A 16,466-nucleotide genomic window follows, 5' to 3' on the forward strand; every position below is an offset into this window, starting at 1 on the left:
AGCGGGGCCGTGCCTCTCCCGCTGCGGTGAGGTGGCTGGAGAGGGACCGCGGGCACCGGCAGCTCCTGGCTGGTCTTACTGACCTTCAGCAATTAATTTAACCTTTTGGGAAGGTGGGGACGGACGACGGCTGGGCTGCGGCAGGGAGCAGAGCCACCTAATTGAGCCCAATTAGCGAGCAGGAGCTTTGCAGCGGCCCCATCCCTGCCTTATCGCTGCCTCCTTCCCCCCCCAAGCCTGCAAAAAGGGGTGAGATGCTGCCGCGTTTGCCGGCTTGGGAAGGAGGGCGAGAGGAGGAGGATGGTGCCTGCTTCATCTCCACCGCCAGCCCGAGGGGCTGGAAGTGCCATTGTCGCCCCGTATGCCCTGTCCCCCACCCCAGGCTCGACCCCCTTTGCAAAATGGGGTGTTTTTTGGGCACGGGCTTAATAGGAAAATAATAACCATAATCCTCCAGGCCCGAGGAATTGCTTTTAGGGGAAAGGCTGTGGCTTTCCCCCAGCGCATTGCAACGCTTAATTTTCTTAGGGGAAAATAAAAATCATTTGGGGAGAAACAAGATATAATTTCCCCCCCTCCCCCCCCCGAGCAGATTAAATTGCCAACCTGTCTTCCTCGAAAGTGGGCTTTAAAAACCGCCGGTAATTAGGGGCGGGCTCTAATCCTGCCAGCCTCTTTAATCAGGAAGGAGCCTTTCGATCTGCACTGCGGTGTTTTCCCATGTTTTGACAATAGCAAGTTAATGTGCAATGTTGGGGGGGGATGATGGGACGTGGTGCCGCGCCCTGGCGCTGGCTGGGGGGGGAGGAGAGGGGACAGGGCTGGGGTGCGGCGTGGCGTGGAGGGGGTGCCCTCGATGGTGTCGTCCCCCTCGCCTTTGGGGTGATCCCAGCCCCGCCGTGGGGATGTGCGGCGTGTCCCCCCTTTGCTGGCAGCAGCCTCCCCTCTGTCCCTGTGCCCACCCGGACCTACAGTGGCCACAGGTGAAACGACGGGGGGTCACGGCGGTCTCCCCCTGCCCCACAGCTCCCCCCACGTTCACCGAGACGCCGCCGCAGTACGTAGAGGCGAAGGAAGGCAGCAGCGTCACCTTGACCTGCATGGCGTTTGGGAACCCCAAGCCCATCGTCACCTGGCTGAGAGAGGGAGACCTTTTGGGTGCCAACGGCAAGTACCAGGTAGGTGGGTGGCGGGGGCTGGCAGGGGCTGCTGGGGGGGCTCCCAGCTGGCGGGGATGGTATCGATGGGACCACGGTGGCGGCAGCTCTGCCGTCTTGGAGCCGGCCGTGCTTTCTCAGCACTTCTTGCTGAGATGCCCATTTCTCCCCCCATTCCGCCATCTCTGACACTGCCTGCCCTTGGGTGCAGGCTAGAGACCCCCCCCCCGGGGCGTTTAGGGCAGCCCCGTTCCCTGCTGCTCCCCGGGGGCCGGTTGCTGTGCCAGGGCCTGGAGAAGGGCTGGAGGCTGGGGACGCGGTGTCCGCAGGCAGGGATGGATGCAGCGAGGCTGGGGCCAGGGTGGGGATTTTGGGCAGGGAGGGCTTTGCCCCCCTCCCAGGATCCTTTTTGCATCCTGGAGGCTCCTGGGTAGAGATTCCCCCCTGAGCTGTAATTGGTAAATCAGGCATTGGAATCAGTGCAGGCACTAATGAGAGTAATTAGGAATCATTTGTTACTAATTGAAATAGAAGGATGAGGCAGGATGGAGGGGGGGAAGCCTGGCTGGGAGCTGGGCTCCCTGTGCGTGGGGGTGCTGCTACCCCAGGGGGGACGGTCCCTCGCCCGTCCTTTCTCTGCTGTGCCCCCAGGGAGGATTTCGTCTGCGAGGTGGCCCCGGGGGGAGGATGGTGGCCAAGCCAGGGTCTCCCCCTCGTCCCCCACCCGGAGGGGTGGAGCAGGTCCCTCGGGAGCAGCCGGGATGTTCCGGCGAGGCATCCTGCTCCTTGGGAAACACCGATGGTGCTGGGAGGCTCGGCAGCAGCGGTTTGGAGTCTGCCGCCTGCCAGTCACTTCTGCAGGAGATGAATACGTTGTGAGGGTTCTTGATTTCTTTTTTTTTTCCTCTTTTTTTTTTTTTTCTTCCCCTTGGCGTCAAGCAGAGACGCGTGTGTTGGTTTATTAATATCCGAAGTCTTGCAGAGCGGGGAAACCCGTTTCTCATCCGGCCTTAAAAAGCGCCGGCAGCTCTCTGCCGTGGGAAGCGGGGAAGGAGGGAGGGTGCCGAGCCGGGGCTGGGGTGCACCCCCCGGGGGAGGGGGTCTCTGCCCGCGCTCCAGGGTCTTCCCTTGTCGTCCTCAGGTGAGTGACGGGAGCCTGACGGTGCTCTCCATCACCCGGGAGGACAGGGGTGCCTATACCTGCCGGGCGTACAGCATCCAGGGGGAAGCCGTGCACACCACGCGCCTGCTCGTTCAAGGTGAGATCTTCCACCCGAGCCCCTCCGGCTTGTCCTCGGCCACCAGCATTCCCAGGGGGGATGGAATCTGCGCCGGGGGCTCCCTGTGGGGAAATTCCATGGGTTGCAGGGCCGCGGTGCCACCCCGAAGTGACCCACAAGTGTCGTGCCGGCTGACCCCGTGGCTTGGCATCCCGTTTGTAGGATGGAGGAATCCACTTAATTGGGGCACCGCGGTGGCCGTGCCGAAGTGGCCGTGCCAGTGAGCAGCTGGGCCCCCATGGCAGCTCGGTTTTGTTCGGGAAGCGGGGAAAAGATTGAGGCTGTCACAAAGCGCCTTGTCAGATAGCGGTGATGCATGGCAGACCTCCCGCTCCTCGCTCCCTCTTTTATTAAATAAATCTTTAATTAGGTCAGCAGCTACCGGCGGAGAGAGGAGCATGGGGTGTCCTCTGCTCCACATTTGCCATGGTGGCAAGCTGTGGACACTCGCTGCCAGCTCCCGGCAATTTGCTGTTTTCCCCTTGGGTTTTTCCCATGGGTGATGCGATCCTGGGAAAATGCTTGGGGTGAAGGGAGGCGTGAGCTTGTGTGCCCTGGGAGAAGCAGAGCCATGCGCAATGGGTGCGGGGCCCCCTCCCAAAAGCCGCAGAGATCAAGGGAAAGGGTTGGGAATAACAGGGTCACCATGATCCTTGAGGGCACCCCGTGATCCCGGGGCATCGGGGCCAGCTCTGCCCAGGAGCCCACCAGCAGCTCCCAGCTCTGTGACGGAGCTGAGCTTTGTGGGGACACCTGTACTGGTGGGGGTGACACTTTCCTCTCCCTTCCTCCAGGACCTCCCTTCATCGTTTCCCCTCCGGAGAACATCACGGTCAACATATCCCAGGATGCGCTCTTCACCTGCCAGGCCGAGGCGTACCCCGGGAACCTCACCTACCTGTGGTACTGGGAGGAGGAGAACGTCTACTTCAAGAAGTGAGTTTGTACCTGGCAGGGCGGCCTGTCCTCCTCATCTTCCTCCCGGGTTGTGCTGGGGCAGGCACTGCCCCGGGTCTCCCTGCGATCCTCCTCTCCTCCTTCTCTTGCAGCGACCTGAAGTTGAGAGTGCGGATCCTGATCGACGGGACGCTGATCATTTTCCGGGTCAAGCCAGAGGATGCTGGAAAATACACCTGTATCCCCAGCAACAGCCTGGGCCGCTCGCCATCAGCCTCTGCCTACCTGACAGTGCAGTGTGAGTGCGGGCAGCGGGGGCTCATCCTGAGGGGTGGGACTGGGATTGATAATATCCATCTCCGAGGCAGCCCCAGAGGCTCTGTTGTCCCGCTATGATGCTGGGAGGCTTGGGTTGATGTGACAGCAGCCTTTGGACGAGCGTGCAGTTATCCTCGGCAAAAGGCTGAGAGCATCCCACGTGGGCTTGTAGGGTCTGGGCAACGAGATAGTAAAGAGCCCGAGCATCCTGAACAGCACTGCTCAGCTGGGACCAGCGTCCACCTTAGGGAAACACCGGATCGGGGCTCCCAGCCTCACCTACCCTCTTGTATTCTGCGGTATTTATTGTTACGGGGGCTTGTTCCTGCGGCGTTCCTGTGGTTTTCCTGTGAGCTCGCTAGCTTTGCGTGTCATGTTTTTCAGGCGGTAACTGATCTAAACAAGCGGAGGAGAAGGGGCTGTAGCAGGAGCGTTGCTTCCCACGCTTGTTCTCTGGGGCTCCCCGGGCGGTAATGGGTAGTGTGCCACCGGCGTCCTGTGGCATTCGACAGTAATGGCCTCGATTGCCGCCGCTCGCAATTGCAGTATTGCTCTGCTCTGAAAGACTGCAGCGGTTTTATTTTATAATGAAAAGCAGGCTTTAGGAAAGCAGGCTGGCGACTTTGAGGGCTGCCAGTACATCCACCACTGGTTAGCGGGAAGTCCCATGCCGGAGGGGAGCCGCTATGGGAAGGGCTGGGAAGTCCCATCGTTCCCTATGGGGATGGATGAAGGGGCAGGGGACGGTGGGACTGGTGCCCGTGCCCGGGCAGAGGCGTGATTCGGGGCTTGGATGTGCCCGGCTCTTGGGAAAGCATGTGGCTTCAGGCCATTAAATCTGCCCTGCCGCTAATCCAGGCCCACTCGTCAAGGCTGATAGCTGTTAAAAATAGCTCCAACGGCAGGGAAAACGACATTTGGACAATCTGCCGTTCAGACGGCCCTGCGAGGCTTCGGCGCGAGGAGCTGCGCTTGGCTTTGCGCCGCAAACCCCCTTTTCCGCGGGGCAAACCTGGTCATCTCCTCCTGGGCTGATTCCTTGGGGAGAGGCGGCTCCCCACGCTCCGGAGCAGCCATCGGATGGGGACACGGCTGCAGGTCATTAGCGAGCCAGCCTGGCCCCCGGCCAGTGACCTAGTAGTGAAAGGCTCGATCCCATTACCCTCTCCCGCGCCGCCGGAGCCCTTGATTACATTTCCGAAGAGGTGGAGCCGGGCGGAGGAGGTTAAAGCCCGCTCCATATGCGGCGTTTGGCAATCTGGGTTACGGTGCCATCGCCGGGGGCGCGCGGTTCCAGGGAGCCGGTTGGGGTTACGTGTTTTGGCACAGCTCCCAAACTTCTCCTTCCATCCCTTCCTCCGAAAGGCCTTACCTTTACCCACCAGCTTCGGGTTTTCAGCATCCCTAGCGCAGGGATGCTGCACCACCCCCTGCCCCCCCCCCCCCCAAAAAAATATGCATTCATCCCGTAATGCAGCGTAAGCCCCGGCAGGATTTTCCCATAACCTCGTGCTGCCAGTGTCTAGACAAGATTGTGGAAATACTCGCTCTTCTTTATTAAAAGTAACTTTTTTTTTTTTTAAAAAAAAAAAAAAGCTTCTTATTAAAGAAAGTCTAGATTCTCTCCAACCCACTCGCACTTAATTAAAAAGCTCTTAGAAGCACTGTTAATGACACATTCTAGACTGGAGGATTGCGAGACGCCTCGCTGCGTGGGTGGTGCAGCGCGGGGAATGGGGGGGGGTTAGGTATGTATTTTAAGCTTTTGCATCCTGTTGGAAAGGGTGGAGGTGGCTGATGCTCAACGCGACCCAGCCTCAATGAGGCACGGGCTGCGAGTACAAACAGACGGGAGGTAAAGGGCTCGCGGCAGCCCGGGCCGCGGATCCCTTCTCCCACCGCGGTTGGCGTGTTTTAAGGCTCGGGAGTTGAAATATTTGGCGTGGCTGGTGTGCGGAACCAGAGGTGGCTTGCTGGGTGTGCACCGCACCATGCACGTGTCCTCCCGGCTGAGCGTGGTGGAGCAGCTCGGGCTTCAGCAGGACGCAAGTCGGCGTGGATGTGAGAGCAGGTGTAATTAACGTTTCTTCTTAGCTTCAACTTTTAATGAGCCCCAGGTAGGAACACCCTGGGCATGAGTAAAGCCTCCCAGAAATGCCAGGTATTACAGCGGATTTGTGTGTAGCAATCCCGGAGATAACAGCCTGTGGGGGAGCCAAGGTGGTGTTTGGGTTCGGAATTCATTATAAAAGCCATGTTGATGCTCTGAAGCCAGGCGGTGGGGGAGAGACGGGCTCCTTCCCCCCGCTAATGTGGTGGTGCTGCTCTCCCAGATCCTGCCCGTGTGGTGAACATGCCCCCCGTCATCTACGTTCCCATTGGGATACATGGATACATCCGCTGCCCGGTCGAGGCAGAGCCCCCGGTCACGCTGGTCAAGTGGAACAAAGACGGACGTCCCCTGCGAATCGAGAAGGTAACGAAGCCCCCGGGGAGGGACGTATGGGGACACGGAGGGCTTCGGACCCTCGTGTCCTCTGCAAACGCTGGTGAGCGTCACCGGGCGTCCTGTGGGTCCAGCCCGCCCTCAGGAGGGAAGCAGCCCTGTGGGTGGGATGACGCTGCTTGTCCTTATCGGCTGTGGGCAGAGTTAATTCGGGTTCTTGCGTGGAGCCCAGGGCGCCTGCAGACGCGCTGTCTGCATCTCCGAGACCTGATGCCTGCTTCCCTCCAAAGTGACCTCCTGATGGCCCTGCTTTTTTTTTTCCCCCTATGGCAACTGGTGGTTAAAAGACCCTTTTAACAAGTCTCTGTCTTCCTATAATCACGGTTTGATAGTCTGAGCGAGGATATTAGCCATTAAATATTTAAAGAAAACGCTCAGTATTTTAAATTTTTTTCCTTAAATATTAACAATCCCACGTTTTAATTCCATTTAAACCTGTTGCTGCTGAGGGTTCCTGGCCCTTGGCGCCCTCGGCCCCTCGGGTGGGCTTGTCTCCTTGGTGCCACCTTTTATTTAGGGTGTGATAGATCCTCGCGTTAAATCTTTTGGGGTGCTTGCAGAAGCCTGGCTGTGTGCAGGGCTTGAGCAGCAGCAAGATAAACCCGCGTGTTGTTGGGTGCGTACGGAGCAGGGAAGCCCTTTTTAGAGGGCTGTGTTTAGACGGGGACTGATCTTGCCCCCCGTTGAGGAGATGGCTTGGATGCTGGGAATTGAATGGGGCATCTCCCTGGGGATGCGGCAGCTGCCCTGGGCTTGGGTGGGGGGCTTGGCTGAAGGGAAGATAATCCGCCGTGGATTATAACTCCCAAAAGCAGGGACTTTGCCCAGGGATCAGAGCAAGAGGAGTGCTCTCCAGCTTTACTCTTACTAGTACCTCTGCACTGACCCTGTTGCTACTCAGACTCTTGTCCTGGCTAGAGAAGAGACAAGCCGTGTTGCGGTTGTTAACAGAAGTCTTCAGTGGTCCACAGACAGCTCAAAACATTCATTTTAAGTGGCAACTCAAGTTAAAAGTTGGATGCAAGTCTTCAGAGTTGAATGATGGGCATTACTGGGTGTGGGATCAGCTTCGTCTCGTTCCCCCAACAGTGTCTATTTTCCTCTATTTAATATTTAAATAGCGGGGTGATTATTTCTAAGGAAATGAGATTAAACTATTGGTAATGTTGCTGAGGAACAGAAAGACTCAGAGTGAGCCAGAATAACTTCTTCTAGTTTTTGTGGTTTTACTGGAAACCATGATTTAAGTTTCACCAGAAAGCCAACATACAGCGAACTTGGCGGCTAGCGGCAATTTTGCAATTATTAATTACTGCAGACCTGGTATATCTGTTTGTTGCTTGATATTCTCCCTCTTTCTCACCGCCGCAGTATTCCGGCTGGAACCTGCTGGAAGATGGGTCGATCCGGATAGAGGAGGCAACCGAAGATGCTCTCGGCACTTACACCTGTGTGCCTTATAACGCCCTGGGTACGATGGGCCAGTCTCCCCCTGCCCGACTGGTACTGAAGGTAACTCGCCTGCTAAAATCCTCGCTCTGCAGCTGGCAGATTTGCCACGGGTTGTGTTCTTCTGTGCCGTGAGGAGCTCCCGGGGCTGTGCGGGGTGCCGGAGTCCCAGGCCAGGCAGCATGAACGCGTGCGTGCTTTGCTGAAGCGTCTTAGGCTGTAGCTAGGCTGTTTGACGTGGATTTTGCAATGCGCATGTCGCTCCTTCTGCCTTCCTGTTCAGCACAGTGCTGCAGGGATGGATGAGGTGGTTTGGTTGGTTTTTTGTTTCCGTGCTGCTTATTTGGTTGTTAATTCTGTGCAGAAATTCAGGTTTTGCTTTGCTTTCCTGAGCGCTTCTCTGTGAAGAGAGCTCAAGAAGGGCTCTGTGCCCCCCAACTTGCCCACTTTTCCACCTGCGTTGCTCGGCTTAGCAAAAACCTATCGCCTTTTGCTCTGTGCTCAGATAGGCATATGCAGGCCCTCGCGAGCATCCTTGAAGGGGAACAGCAGAGGCTTGAGCATGAAGATGCTTTTGTGCTGCAGTCCGAGATGTGCTTCCCACGGGGACAGGCAAATCCTGCTTGGTGGCAGCTGGAAATACCCTGCCGGAGCGGTGGCACGGGTTTCGGCACAGGCTGGACCACAGCCAGTGTAAGATGAGTAGAAGGCTTTGGTAGTGCTGGACCAGCATAGTTTGAGAAAACATGTCCCTGGGATGGCCTTTTTGCCAATAAAACACTTAGCCCTGCTGACCTGGGCTTGGGTTCAGGCAGGATTTGAATAACTGGATGATTTGAGCTCTAGGGACGCTCTGCGTGCGGAGCCCGAGGCACGCTGGGCTCCCAGTGTGTCTGGGGTGGGAGCTGCTGCCTCTTCCTTCCCTGAACAAAAAGTCCCCGTGCTTGATGGTGATTCATGGTGTCTCGCTGAGGTTCACGTGATAACGCTTTGTGTGTCATCGACACACACATCCGCTAAGGCGGCTGCAGAATCAATGAAATCGGGTTGATGTCTGATGCGACGTGGGTGGGTTTTGTTTTTTTTCCTGTTTACCTCCTCAAAACTTAAACAAGGTGCCCTAGTGCAGCAGCTTTTCAGAGAAAACTTCCCTCGGGGTGTGTAATTTGGCGTACCACGGAGCTTCCTTAGCACACGCTCTCTGCCGCGGCTTTCCTTGCAGTGCCTCAACCTTACCCAAACCCGGTGATTCATTTGTTTTGGAAAAGGGCTGGTTTCAGTGGTGGGGAGCCGCTGGCGTGCGGTCGGAGTTGGCGCGGGTTGATGTTCCTTGCCTTTTCCCTTGGCTGCAGGACCCCCCCTATTTCACGGTGCTACCAGGCTGGGAGTACAGACAGGAGGCAGGGAGGGAGCTGTTGATTCCTTGCGCTGCTGCCGGAGACCCCTTTCCCATCATCGCCTGGAGAAAGGTACCCGGCCTGCCAGACAAATCTGCAGTGCCTTTGGCTTTTGGTGAATATTGCAGACAGAGAAGCCACACTCTGTCCCGGTAAGAACAAACTGCAGGTACAGCTGCTTCGTTTTGGGCTGAGCCACTGCCGTCCTGTCCCCGCAGGTGGGTGGGGGAAGCTCCGGCTTGTGGCCACCGAGTGTTTTAACCCCGTGAAACCGTCACGGCAGCATCTGCAAAGCTGAGCGCTTCCCCCTCCCCGGCCCCCCTCCTCTTCCTCGCCGGTGCTGCCTCCGGGACACCCTCCTCCGTGCCTGCCTGCGAGGTGGCCACCAGCAGGACATGGCAGCCCCGGCGATACCGTTGTCGCGGCGTGGACCTCCCATGGCAGGAGGGGACGTGCCACTGGAGCGTGTCCCAGGGTCTCTTGGCTGTGTTTTGGCAAGAGGCTGGACTGGTCAGCAGCTGCTTTGCTGTCCCGTGACTTTGAAGACCCTGGGAAGAAGCTGTTTTAATGATGCTGGACTGGACATAATGATTTTGGGATGTCCCTTTCTCTAGAGCAGGGTAGGATGCAGTGTGGTGGCACAGCCTGGGAGCAACCAGGGCTTTCCAGTCCTCCAGCCTTCCCTTCGCTTCCCACCTTCCCTGCTCCTGTAGGAAAGCCACCGAGCTCCTGGGCTCTTTGTCCCCCTCTCAGGATCTTCTCTCCAAGCCTCCTGTCCCCTTTTTAAGAGCTCCCAAGGGCAAGTGGGGTCCCTGCGTGGGCACCATCCTCAGTCCTTGCGGTGTGAGATGCTGGATGGATCTCTTTGAGTTCCTTTCACCAGCATGAGGAGGACCATGACTTGCACAGGTTGCAAGTCACCTACCTAAGACTTGTTGGCCGTTTAGTCTTTTTCTGTATCGTATTTTTCTTTTACCCCCCCAGCCCCCCTCACCGTTCTTACTCGGGTTTATTTTCAGCCCCTCTTGTGCCTTCTGGCGGTCCTCCTCAGGGCTTTTCCCCCCCAACTCCAGCTGGGGCTGGCTTGGGCTGGGCTCAGTTTCCCGGTGGCAGAGACAAGCTCCCTCGCTCCCCGTCAGCCCCCCAGCACTGGCTGGTGTCTTGAAGGGCTCCTGAAGACTTGGGCTTGGCACTGGTAGCCCTGTGTGCCCGTCTGCTCCTCCCCTCATCCTGCATGACATTGAACCGTGGGTCCCGGTGTCACATCAGCAGAGACCCCTGCCTGAAGGAGCAGCTGAAGAGGACTCAGGACAACGTGGGATTTGCACGGGCGTAGACACGAGTTGTTACAAGATCCATTTTTCCGCTCGGCTTGATCGCTCCCGGGCATCTCCATGCACGCCATCCTCCTGCATCCCTAAACCTCTGACATGAAGGGTCCTGCCTGTCCTCTGCCGCTGGCTGAGGGGCAGTTTGGGCGTCTCTTGGGGCAGGCGGTACCTTCCCCGGCCTGGGCGGGTGTTTGCCGGGGGTGGCCGGTGCACCATCCTCTGCAGCGGTTTCAGCTTTGGATGCTGGACGTTGAGCTCTGGCGCAGGGCTCGGGGTCCGTGCGAGCGCCGTGGGGTTTTCCGCTTGTGTGTGAGAGCTGAGCATCAGCCGCCCTGACACGTGCCTCTCACGTTGCCCCGCCAGGTCCTCTCGAAAACGGGGGAACCGGCTGCCTTGCCGCGACCGGAGAGACCAGAGCCCTTGGTGGTGGCCGGCGGTGTCCCCTGGGCCACACAGGTAGCTTAGTGACCCTGCTGCCGCCTCGCCCTGCCCCGCAACCTGCTTTCTGAGTCGTGTTTTTTCTGTCTTTGCCTGGCTCCCCCTGCTCCTTGCCCAAGGTAGGGAAGCCCAGCAGGAGCAAGCACAACACGCTGCCCGGCGGCACCCTGCAGATCCGCTCCCTCGGCAAGGACGACCACGGCGAGTGGGAGTGCATCGCCACCAACGTCGTCGCAAGCATTACTGCCAGCACCCACCTTACCGTCGTAGGTACGGGCAGGGGACGGGTCCTCGGTGACGGCTGGTGGCGGGGCCCTGGGTAGGGTCCCCCAGGCAGCGTGTTGGCGAGACAGGAGGTGGGGTTGCTTCCTGTGAAGAGCAGTGTCTCCTTTAAATCTTATTTACTGGTGGTGCAGCCGCCTACTGCTCTGTTATTCTGGCCACCTGTGGACACAGCTGTCCTGCTGCTCTTTCTAGCAGGTTGCAGAGGAGTCCTCTCCAACTGCAGCTGGGAGCAGACCCCTTCCAGCCCCCTTGCCTTTGCTGGCCAACGCAGGGTCTCGCTCCCCTTCATCCCCTCCCTCTCTCCCTGCAGGCACAAGCCCTCACGCCCCGACCAGCGTTCACGTTGTGGTCGCCATGACCTCAGCCAACGTCTCCTGGGAGCCCGGCTACGATGGTGGATACGAGCAGACTTTCTCAGTTTGGTACGGCCCTCTGTGAGTCATCCTGGCATGCTTTGCTCTCTGCTTCTTTTCCTTCCTAGCCGGCCCGAGCTTCGAGCAGCTGGGGGGAGGAGGGTGGTGAGGGCAGCGTGCCGGGCTCGGTGCCCCGTGGGCATTACAGGGCTGAGCTCCCGTGCGGTGCTTCGGAGAGATGGGTGGTGGTGGGATCATGTAGGTCCTGTGTTTCATCTCCCTTCTGTGCTAGCCGGTACCTCCGTCTTCCCCAGCAGGTTTTATTCTGCTTATGGTGCAAGGGAGACGTTCTGCATTCATGTAACTTTGCCTCTGGCATCTAATTTCAAGATAAACTGTTTATGAAGCTTAACAGCCAGGGAGAGGATGGGAAATGCAACCTTTATAGAGTGTGTCCTGGAAGAGCTGTGACTAAGCAGAAATGATCTCTCCTTGCTCTGCGGCTCCCTGGAGGTGGTTAAATCCCATCTGAGTTTGTGACCAGCCAGCGTGAGATGCCGGCCGGGTCTGAGCCTCGTGGGGCTTTGCTCCCATCGCTCCTGTGTCCTAGCCGGTACCCAAAGCCAGCAGGTGCATCCTGCCTTCCCGCACGGGGGCTCAGCCCTGCCGGCTTTCCCCCGGGACAGGGGAGGGCGAAATGTAGCTGCAGCGAGGTCGGGGCTTTATATGGGCTCTGCGCTTGCTCTTTTCTTCTGGAAACGTAGAGGGGATGGTGCCTTCCCTTCCCAATTCTGGGGCTGGCGTTCTTCAGCCTTTTTTCTTGCTGTCTTTCCTTCCTTGCCTTAATTTGCTCCGATGGAGGCTGCTGGTAGAGCGGAGATGGGTAGATGCTGCCTGTAATGATTTCTGCTCTCCAGCCCGAGGCTGGGCACTTGGGGTGGGGCTGGGCAGTCTGTCGGGAGATGGAAAGAAGAAGAAGAAATGAAGCGAGCAGAGGAGAAAAATAAGGGAGTGAGCAGAGCAGTGCAGACTTTGCTGTGATGAAAATGTCCTTGGGAAGGAGTGGTTAAACCTCTCTGCTCTGGAGACGTGGCTCACCTTGAAGGGAGGTGGCAGCTGCTGTGCTGGGTTCCTGCCTCCTTGAGGCCCTTCCAGACCCTGTGCTGGGGGAGAACAGCCAGCGACAGGGAAGGGTGTTTGCGCCAAGGGAGCTCACAGGGTGCTGGGGGGACCTGGGATAGGGAGGCAGCGACCTGTCTTGCCCTGGCTGTGGGTGTGAGTCCTGGGGGCTGTGCTGCTCCCTGGGATGGGGAGGCCGGGAGAGGTGGACGGTGCTGGATCATCCATTGCTGACCGGAATGCTGGCCAGCCAGAGGGCGTGCATTTTCCTCCCCGCTGTGGCTATGGGATGCTCGAGCCAAACATGGCTTCGCCTCCTGCGGAGTCCGCGCTCTCCTCCTCCTTCTGCGGTTGTTGATGCTGGAAATGCAAACCCCGCTCCCCAGGGACGGCCGAGGCCACCGCAGCATCCTGCCTGCGTACATGCTCTCCCTCAGCAAAGGCGGTCTGCCGTGCCCGGCAGCGATTAGTGCTGCATTTACCCTCTCCTCTCTCCATCCTCAGCCCCTTACCATTGCACTTCTGCCTACAGGAGCACTGGGGAGAAGGGATGCGATGGCGGTGGGGTTAAATGCTGCAGGGAAACCCGCTCGGGGCGATGATGCCCTCCATGCCTGCGCTGTAGTGGCGGGGGACCCTGGGAGCTGTAGTCCCAGCCAGAGCCGCCGTGATCCGGAGGCTTTCCAGGCAGCCGCGCAGTTTGGTGGAGGCACGCTGCACCTGCATGGCTCTCCACCGACGCGCTTGTTTCCATAGCTTGCTGCTGCTTCTCCCACCTCACCTTCTGCTCCCTTGGTCTTTTCTCTTACTTTCTACTCGGTGGTTTTACCCGGCTGTATGCCGGTGGCTGTAGATATGGCCACTTATCTGTGCAGAATAGACCTTCTGCAGTAATCCTGGCCAAATCCTCTGCGGACACCACCGAAACCTGCAGCTGAGGACCGGGACTCCCGGGAGCATCTCTGACAGGAGCACCGATACTGGCAGTATCGTTGCAGCACGGTGATGCTGCTTTGGGACGTAGGGCTCTTTCACCGTGGTGCTTCCCAGCAGGGTTATGGCTTGTGGAGGCGGCTGCAGGCTCGTGTGTGCTGGGGTCACACTGGGATGGCTCTGGGAGCTTTTTTTGCCCTGGGTTTGTGGGTTGTAGACCCCTGAGGAAAGGCTGTGTCCCGCGCTCCTTGCAAGCGCCTCCGCCGCACTGCGAACCCCGAGTTATGCCCTGGGTGGTGCTGGCAGCCCCTGACTTGTGCAAATATGGCAAAAATGGTGATTTAGTTAAATGTCTCTTGTGGGATTGCATGTACAGGGCTACAGCTGAGGGAGAACTTGGCTCTGGCTCGGGAGCTGTCGAGGTGTAAATGGGAACAGGGCCCATCTTCTGCTCCAGCCGTCCCCTTTGCAGCACTCACCGGACTAAAAACACACCAGCTTCTACTTTTGGCCATGGGAATCTGATGGAGATAATCTCAGAGCAGGGCTCTTGGTTCTGCTTTTGTCCCTGACCCTGCTCAGAGGGTGCAGGTGGTGCACAGCAGAGGGGAGGGCTGGTGGCCATGTCCATATGAGCTGGGGGGTACTGGCGTGGCACAGCGGGACAGTGTCCCATGCCTGGCAGTCCTCGTGTCTCCGAGCCATCTCGTGGGACGTGAGTGGCCGCCCCATGTCCATACATATCACTGCTGTCAAGCCAAACCATCGCTCGGGAAAGCTCCATTTTTGCTCGAGAAGTTAATGCTGCCTCTTTGTCCCCCCGGTCGAAGGCACCTTTCCTGAGGATACTCCCTTCTCTCTCGGCAGGATGAAGAGAGCCCAGTTTGGCCCCCACGACTGGCTGTCTCTCCCCGTGCCAGCTGGTTCCAGTTGGCTACTGGTGGATACCTTGGAACCGGAGACTGCATACCAGTTCAGTGTCTTGGCTCAAAACAAGCTGGGTACCAGCTCCTTCAGTGAGGTGGTCACTGTGAACACTCTAGGTAGGTCCTCCAGAGGCACAAGGGGAGGAGAGGGAAGGGATTCAGGAGGTCCCTGGGGAGAAGTGGCCCTTTCCTTAGTCCATGTATCCTATCTGCTGGGGATGGAGACGGTGAGCAGCAGCACTAGTTCCCAGCTGCGTAGAGGGTTTGCGGAGGGTCCTGGATGAAGCTTGTAGATTTTTCTGGATGCATGAGGCTCCTGAAAGGTTGTCCCTAAGAGACAGCGTGGGAGAGCTGTACTGTACCAGTCACCTCTCAGACCTTCCTTAAGTTCAGCTGGGGGCAGGGAGGTATTAATGGAGCACAAAATCACTTGCGTGCGGCTCAGAGCGGGAGCTATCACAAAGCGCCTCTTGCTCGTACCTGCCTTGGGGCTGTCTCAGGCAGAAGTGGGCGGAAGCAGGAGCTTTTCTGTCGCTGCGCCTCTTTTCTTGGAGTCACTACATTGTTAGTCCTCTGCTTTTTGGGAAGCCACTTTTGTATCTCTGAGATAAGAGAGCTCACCCCCAAGATGTGCCCTAAACTCCTGGAAGGTGGGACCTGCCACTGCCATGGTGGTCCATCAACCACAGTGGAGAGAGCATCCTCTGCGCTTCCCCTTGCCCCGTCTCAAAGGTGTCCCTGTGCCGTCTGCTCTGTCTCCAGCATTCCCTGTAACAACTCCAGAGCCTCTGGTGTTGGTTACCCCACCGAGGTGCCTAACAGCCAACCGGACACAGCAAGGCGTCCTCTTGTCGTGGCTTCCTCCCGCTAACCACAGCTTCCCCATCGACCGCTACATCATGGAGTTTCGCGTCGCGGAGAGGTGGGAGATCTTGGACGATGGCATCCCGGGGACCGAGAGCGAGTTTTTTGCCAAGGACTTGTCCCAGGTAAGCAGAGGCTGCCCACATTGTACCTCTGGTGTTGCAGCGTGGTGTTGCAGCTCTGGGGAAGCTTTTGGGGTGGCTCAGTCCCCGTGCTGGGGTCTTCAAGGAGCTGGGCAAGGTTGGAGGCTGCGGTGGGGGACCTGACGGATGTGCTTGGTGTTTCAGGACACCTGGTACGAGTTCCGGGTCCTGGCGGTCATGCAGGATCTCATCAGTGAACCCAGCAACGTTGCTGGCGTGTCCAGTACAGGTAAGGGGTGGCTCCTTCTTCTGCCCCCAGCTGTAGGAGCATCTCTGGACAGGCTGGTTTTGGGCTTCTGCCTGAGCTGCTCAGGCTGTGAGCTGGGCTGATGGTTAGGATCAGTGTCCCGGGCACGCTGCTGGCCCCGTGCCACATCCTGAATGCAAACGGAGCAGTGGTGAGGACAAACCGCCCCCGTTTAGTCCTTCCCGTGGAGTGCGGTGTTGTCGGGCGTCCGCTGGTGCAGAGTGGCAGCACATCTCGGCTCTGCGGGGTGCCCAGGGAACAAAGCTCCGACCAGGCACTGCAGAGCCTGGAAATGGGAATGAAAGGTGCAGAGAGGGAAATGTAGCACTGCAGTGCGGAGTCCGAGGATGTGGGGGGGGAAAGCTTTGCAACAGGAGACTGCAACACGCTGCAGCTTCTGCATGTACCCTGCATCCCGGTCCAGCTCGGAGGATGCTCCTTGAGCAAGGGATAGCTGCGGGCACATGATTGCGACGGGGAAGGCAAGGGCAGCAGGAGGGGATGCGGCAAACCCTGCTTTTATGGCTCTCGTGGAAAAACCAAGGAGCCACCCAGCTCTGCTGCGCGCAGGAATGCCGTGGTCTCTCTCTGCCCCCAAGTGGTGCCGGTGCTGTGCAGAGAGCCTGCCTGCTGCAGCCTGCCTGCTCGCCTGCCCTTCCTCCTCTCGCAGGATTTTTCTGATGCGCTTTGGCAGCGCTCGCATGCGCCCTGGCCCCCGGCGGCTGCACTCCCAGGCCGAAAGCTGCTGCTCCCGGCAGGACCTGCTGGTGCGTGCAGGGTTTGCAGCCCCAGATGGCCGCAGCTGAGGTCTGCTGCTTGTTGG

The 16,466-nt window shown here is 58.3% G+C and overlaps 1 protein-coding gene across 1 annotated transcript in view; it reads left to right on the forward strand.

Moving 5' to 3' along the window:
* IGSF9B (immunoglobulin superfamily member 9B) overlaps window positions 1-16,466 on the forward strand; it is a 39,445-nt gene that overhangs the window by 9,363 nt on the left and 13,616 nt on the right. Inside the window, exons 4-15 of the mRNA XM_054223092.1 lie at window positions 1,027-1,178; window positions 2,299-2,416; window positions 3,232-3,373; window positions 3,487-3,632; window positions 5,986-6,128; window positions 7,530-7,670; window positions 8,960-9,076; window positions 10,893-11,043; window positions 11,369-11,480; window positions 14,331-14,506; window positions 15,152-15,378; window positions 15,541-15,625. Coding sequence (XP_054079067.1) covers window positions 1,027-1,178; window positions 2,299-2,416; window positions 3,232-3,373; window positions 3,487-3,632; window positions 5,986-6,128; window positions 7,530-7,670; window positions 8,960-9,076; window positions 10,893-11,043; window positions 11,369-11,480; window positions 14,331-14,506; window positions 15,152-15,378; window positions 15,541-15,625 — 1,710 coding nt within the window. The remainder of the gene's footprint in view (window positions 1-1,026; window positions 1,179-2,298; window positions 2,417-3,231; window positions 3,374-3,486; window positions 3,633-5,985; window positions 6,129-7,529; window positions 7,671-8,959; window positions 9,077-10,892; window positions 11,044-11,368; window positions 11,481-14,330; window positions 14,507-15,151; window positions 15,379-15,540; window positions 15,626-16,466) is intronic.

The sequence above is a fragment of the Rissa tridactyla genome, chromosome 17, assembly GCF_028500815.1.
Source record: "Rissa tridactyla isolate bRisTri1 chromosome 17, bRisTri1.patW.cur.20221130, whole genome shotgun sequence".
NCBI classification, from domain to species: domain Eukaryota; kingdom Metazoa; phylum Chordata; class Aves; order Charadriiformes; family Laridae; genus Rissa; species Rissa tridactyla.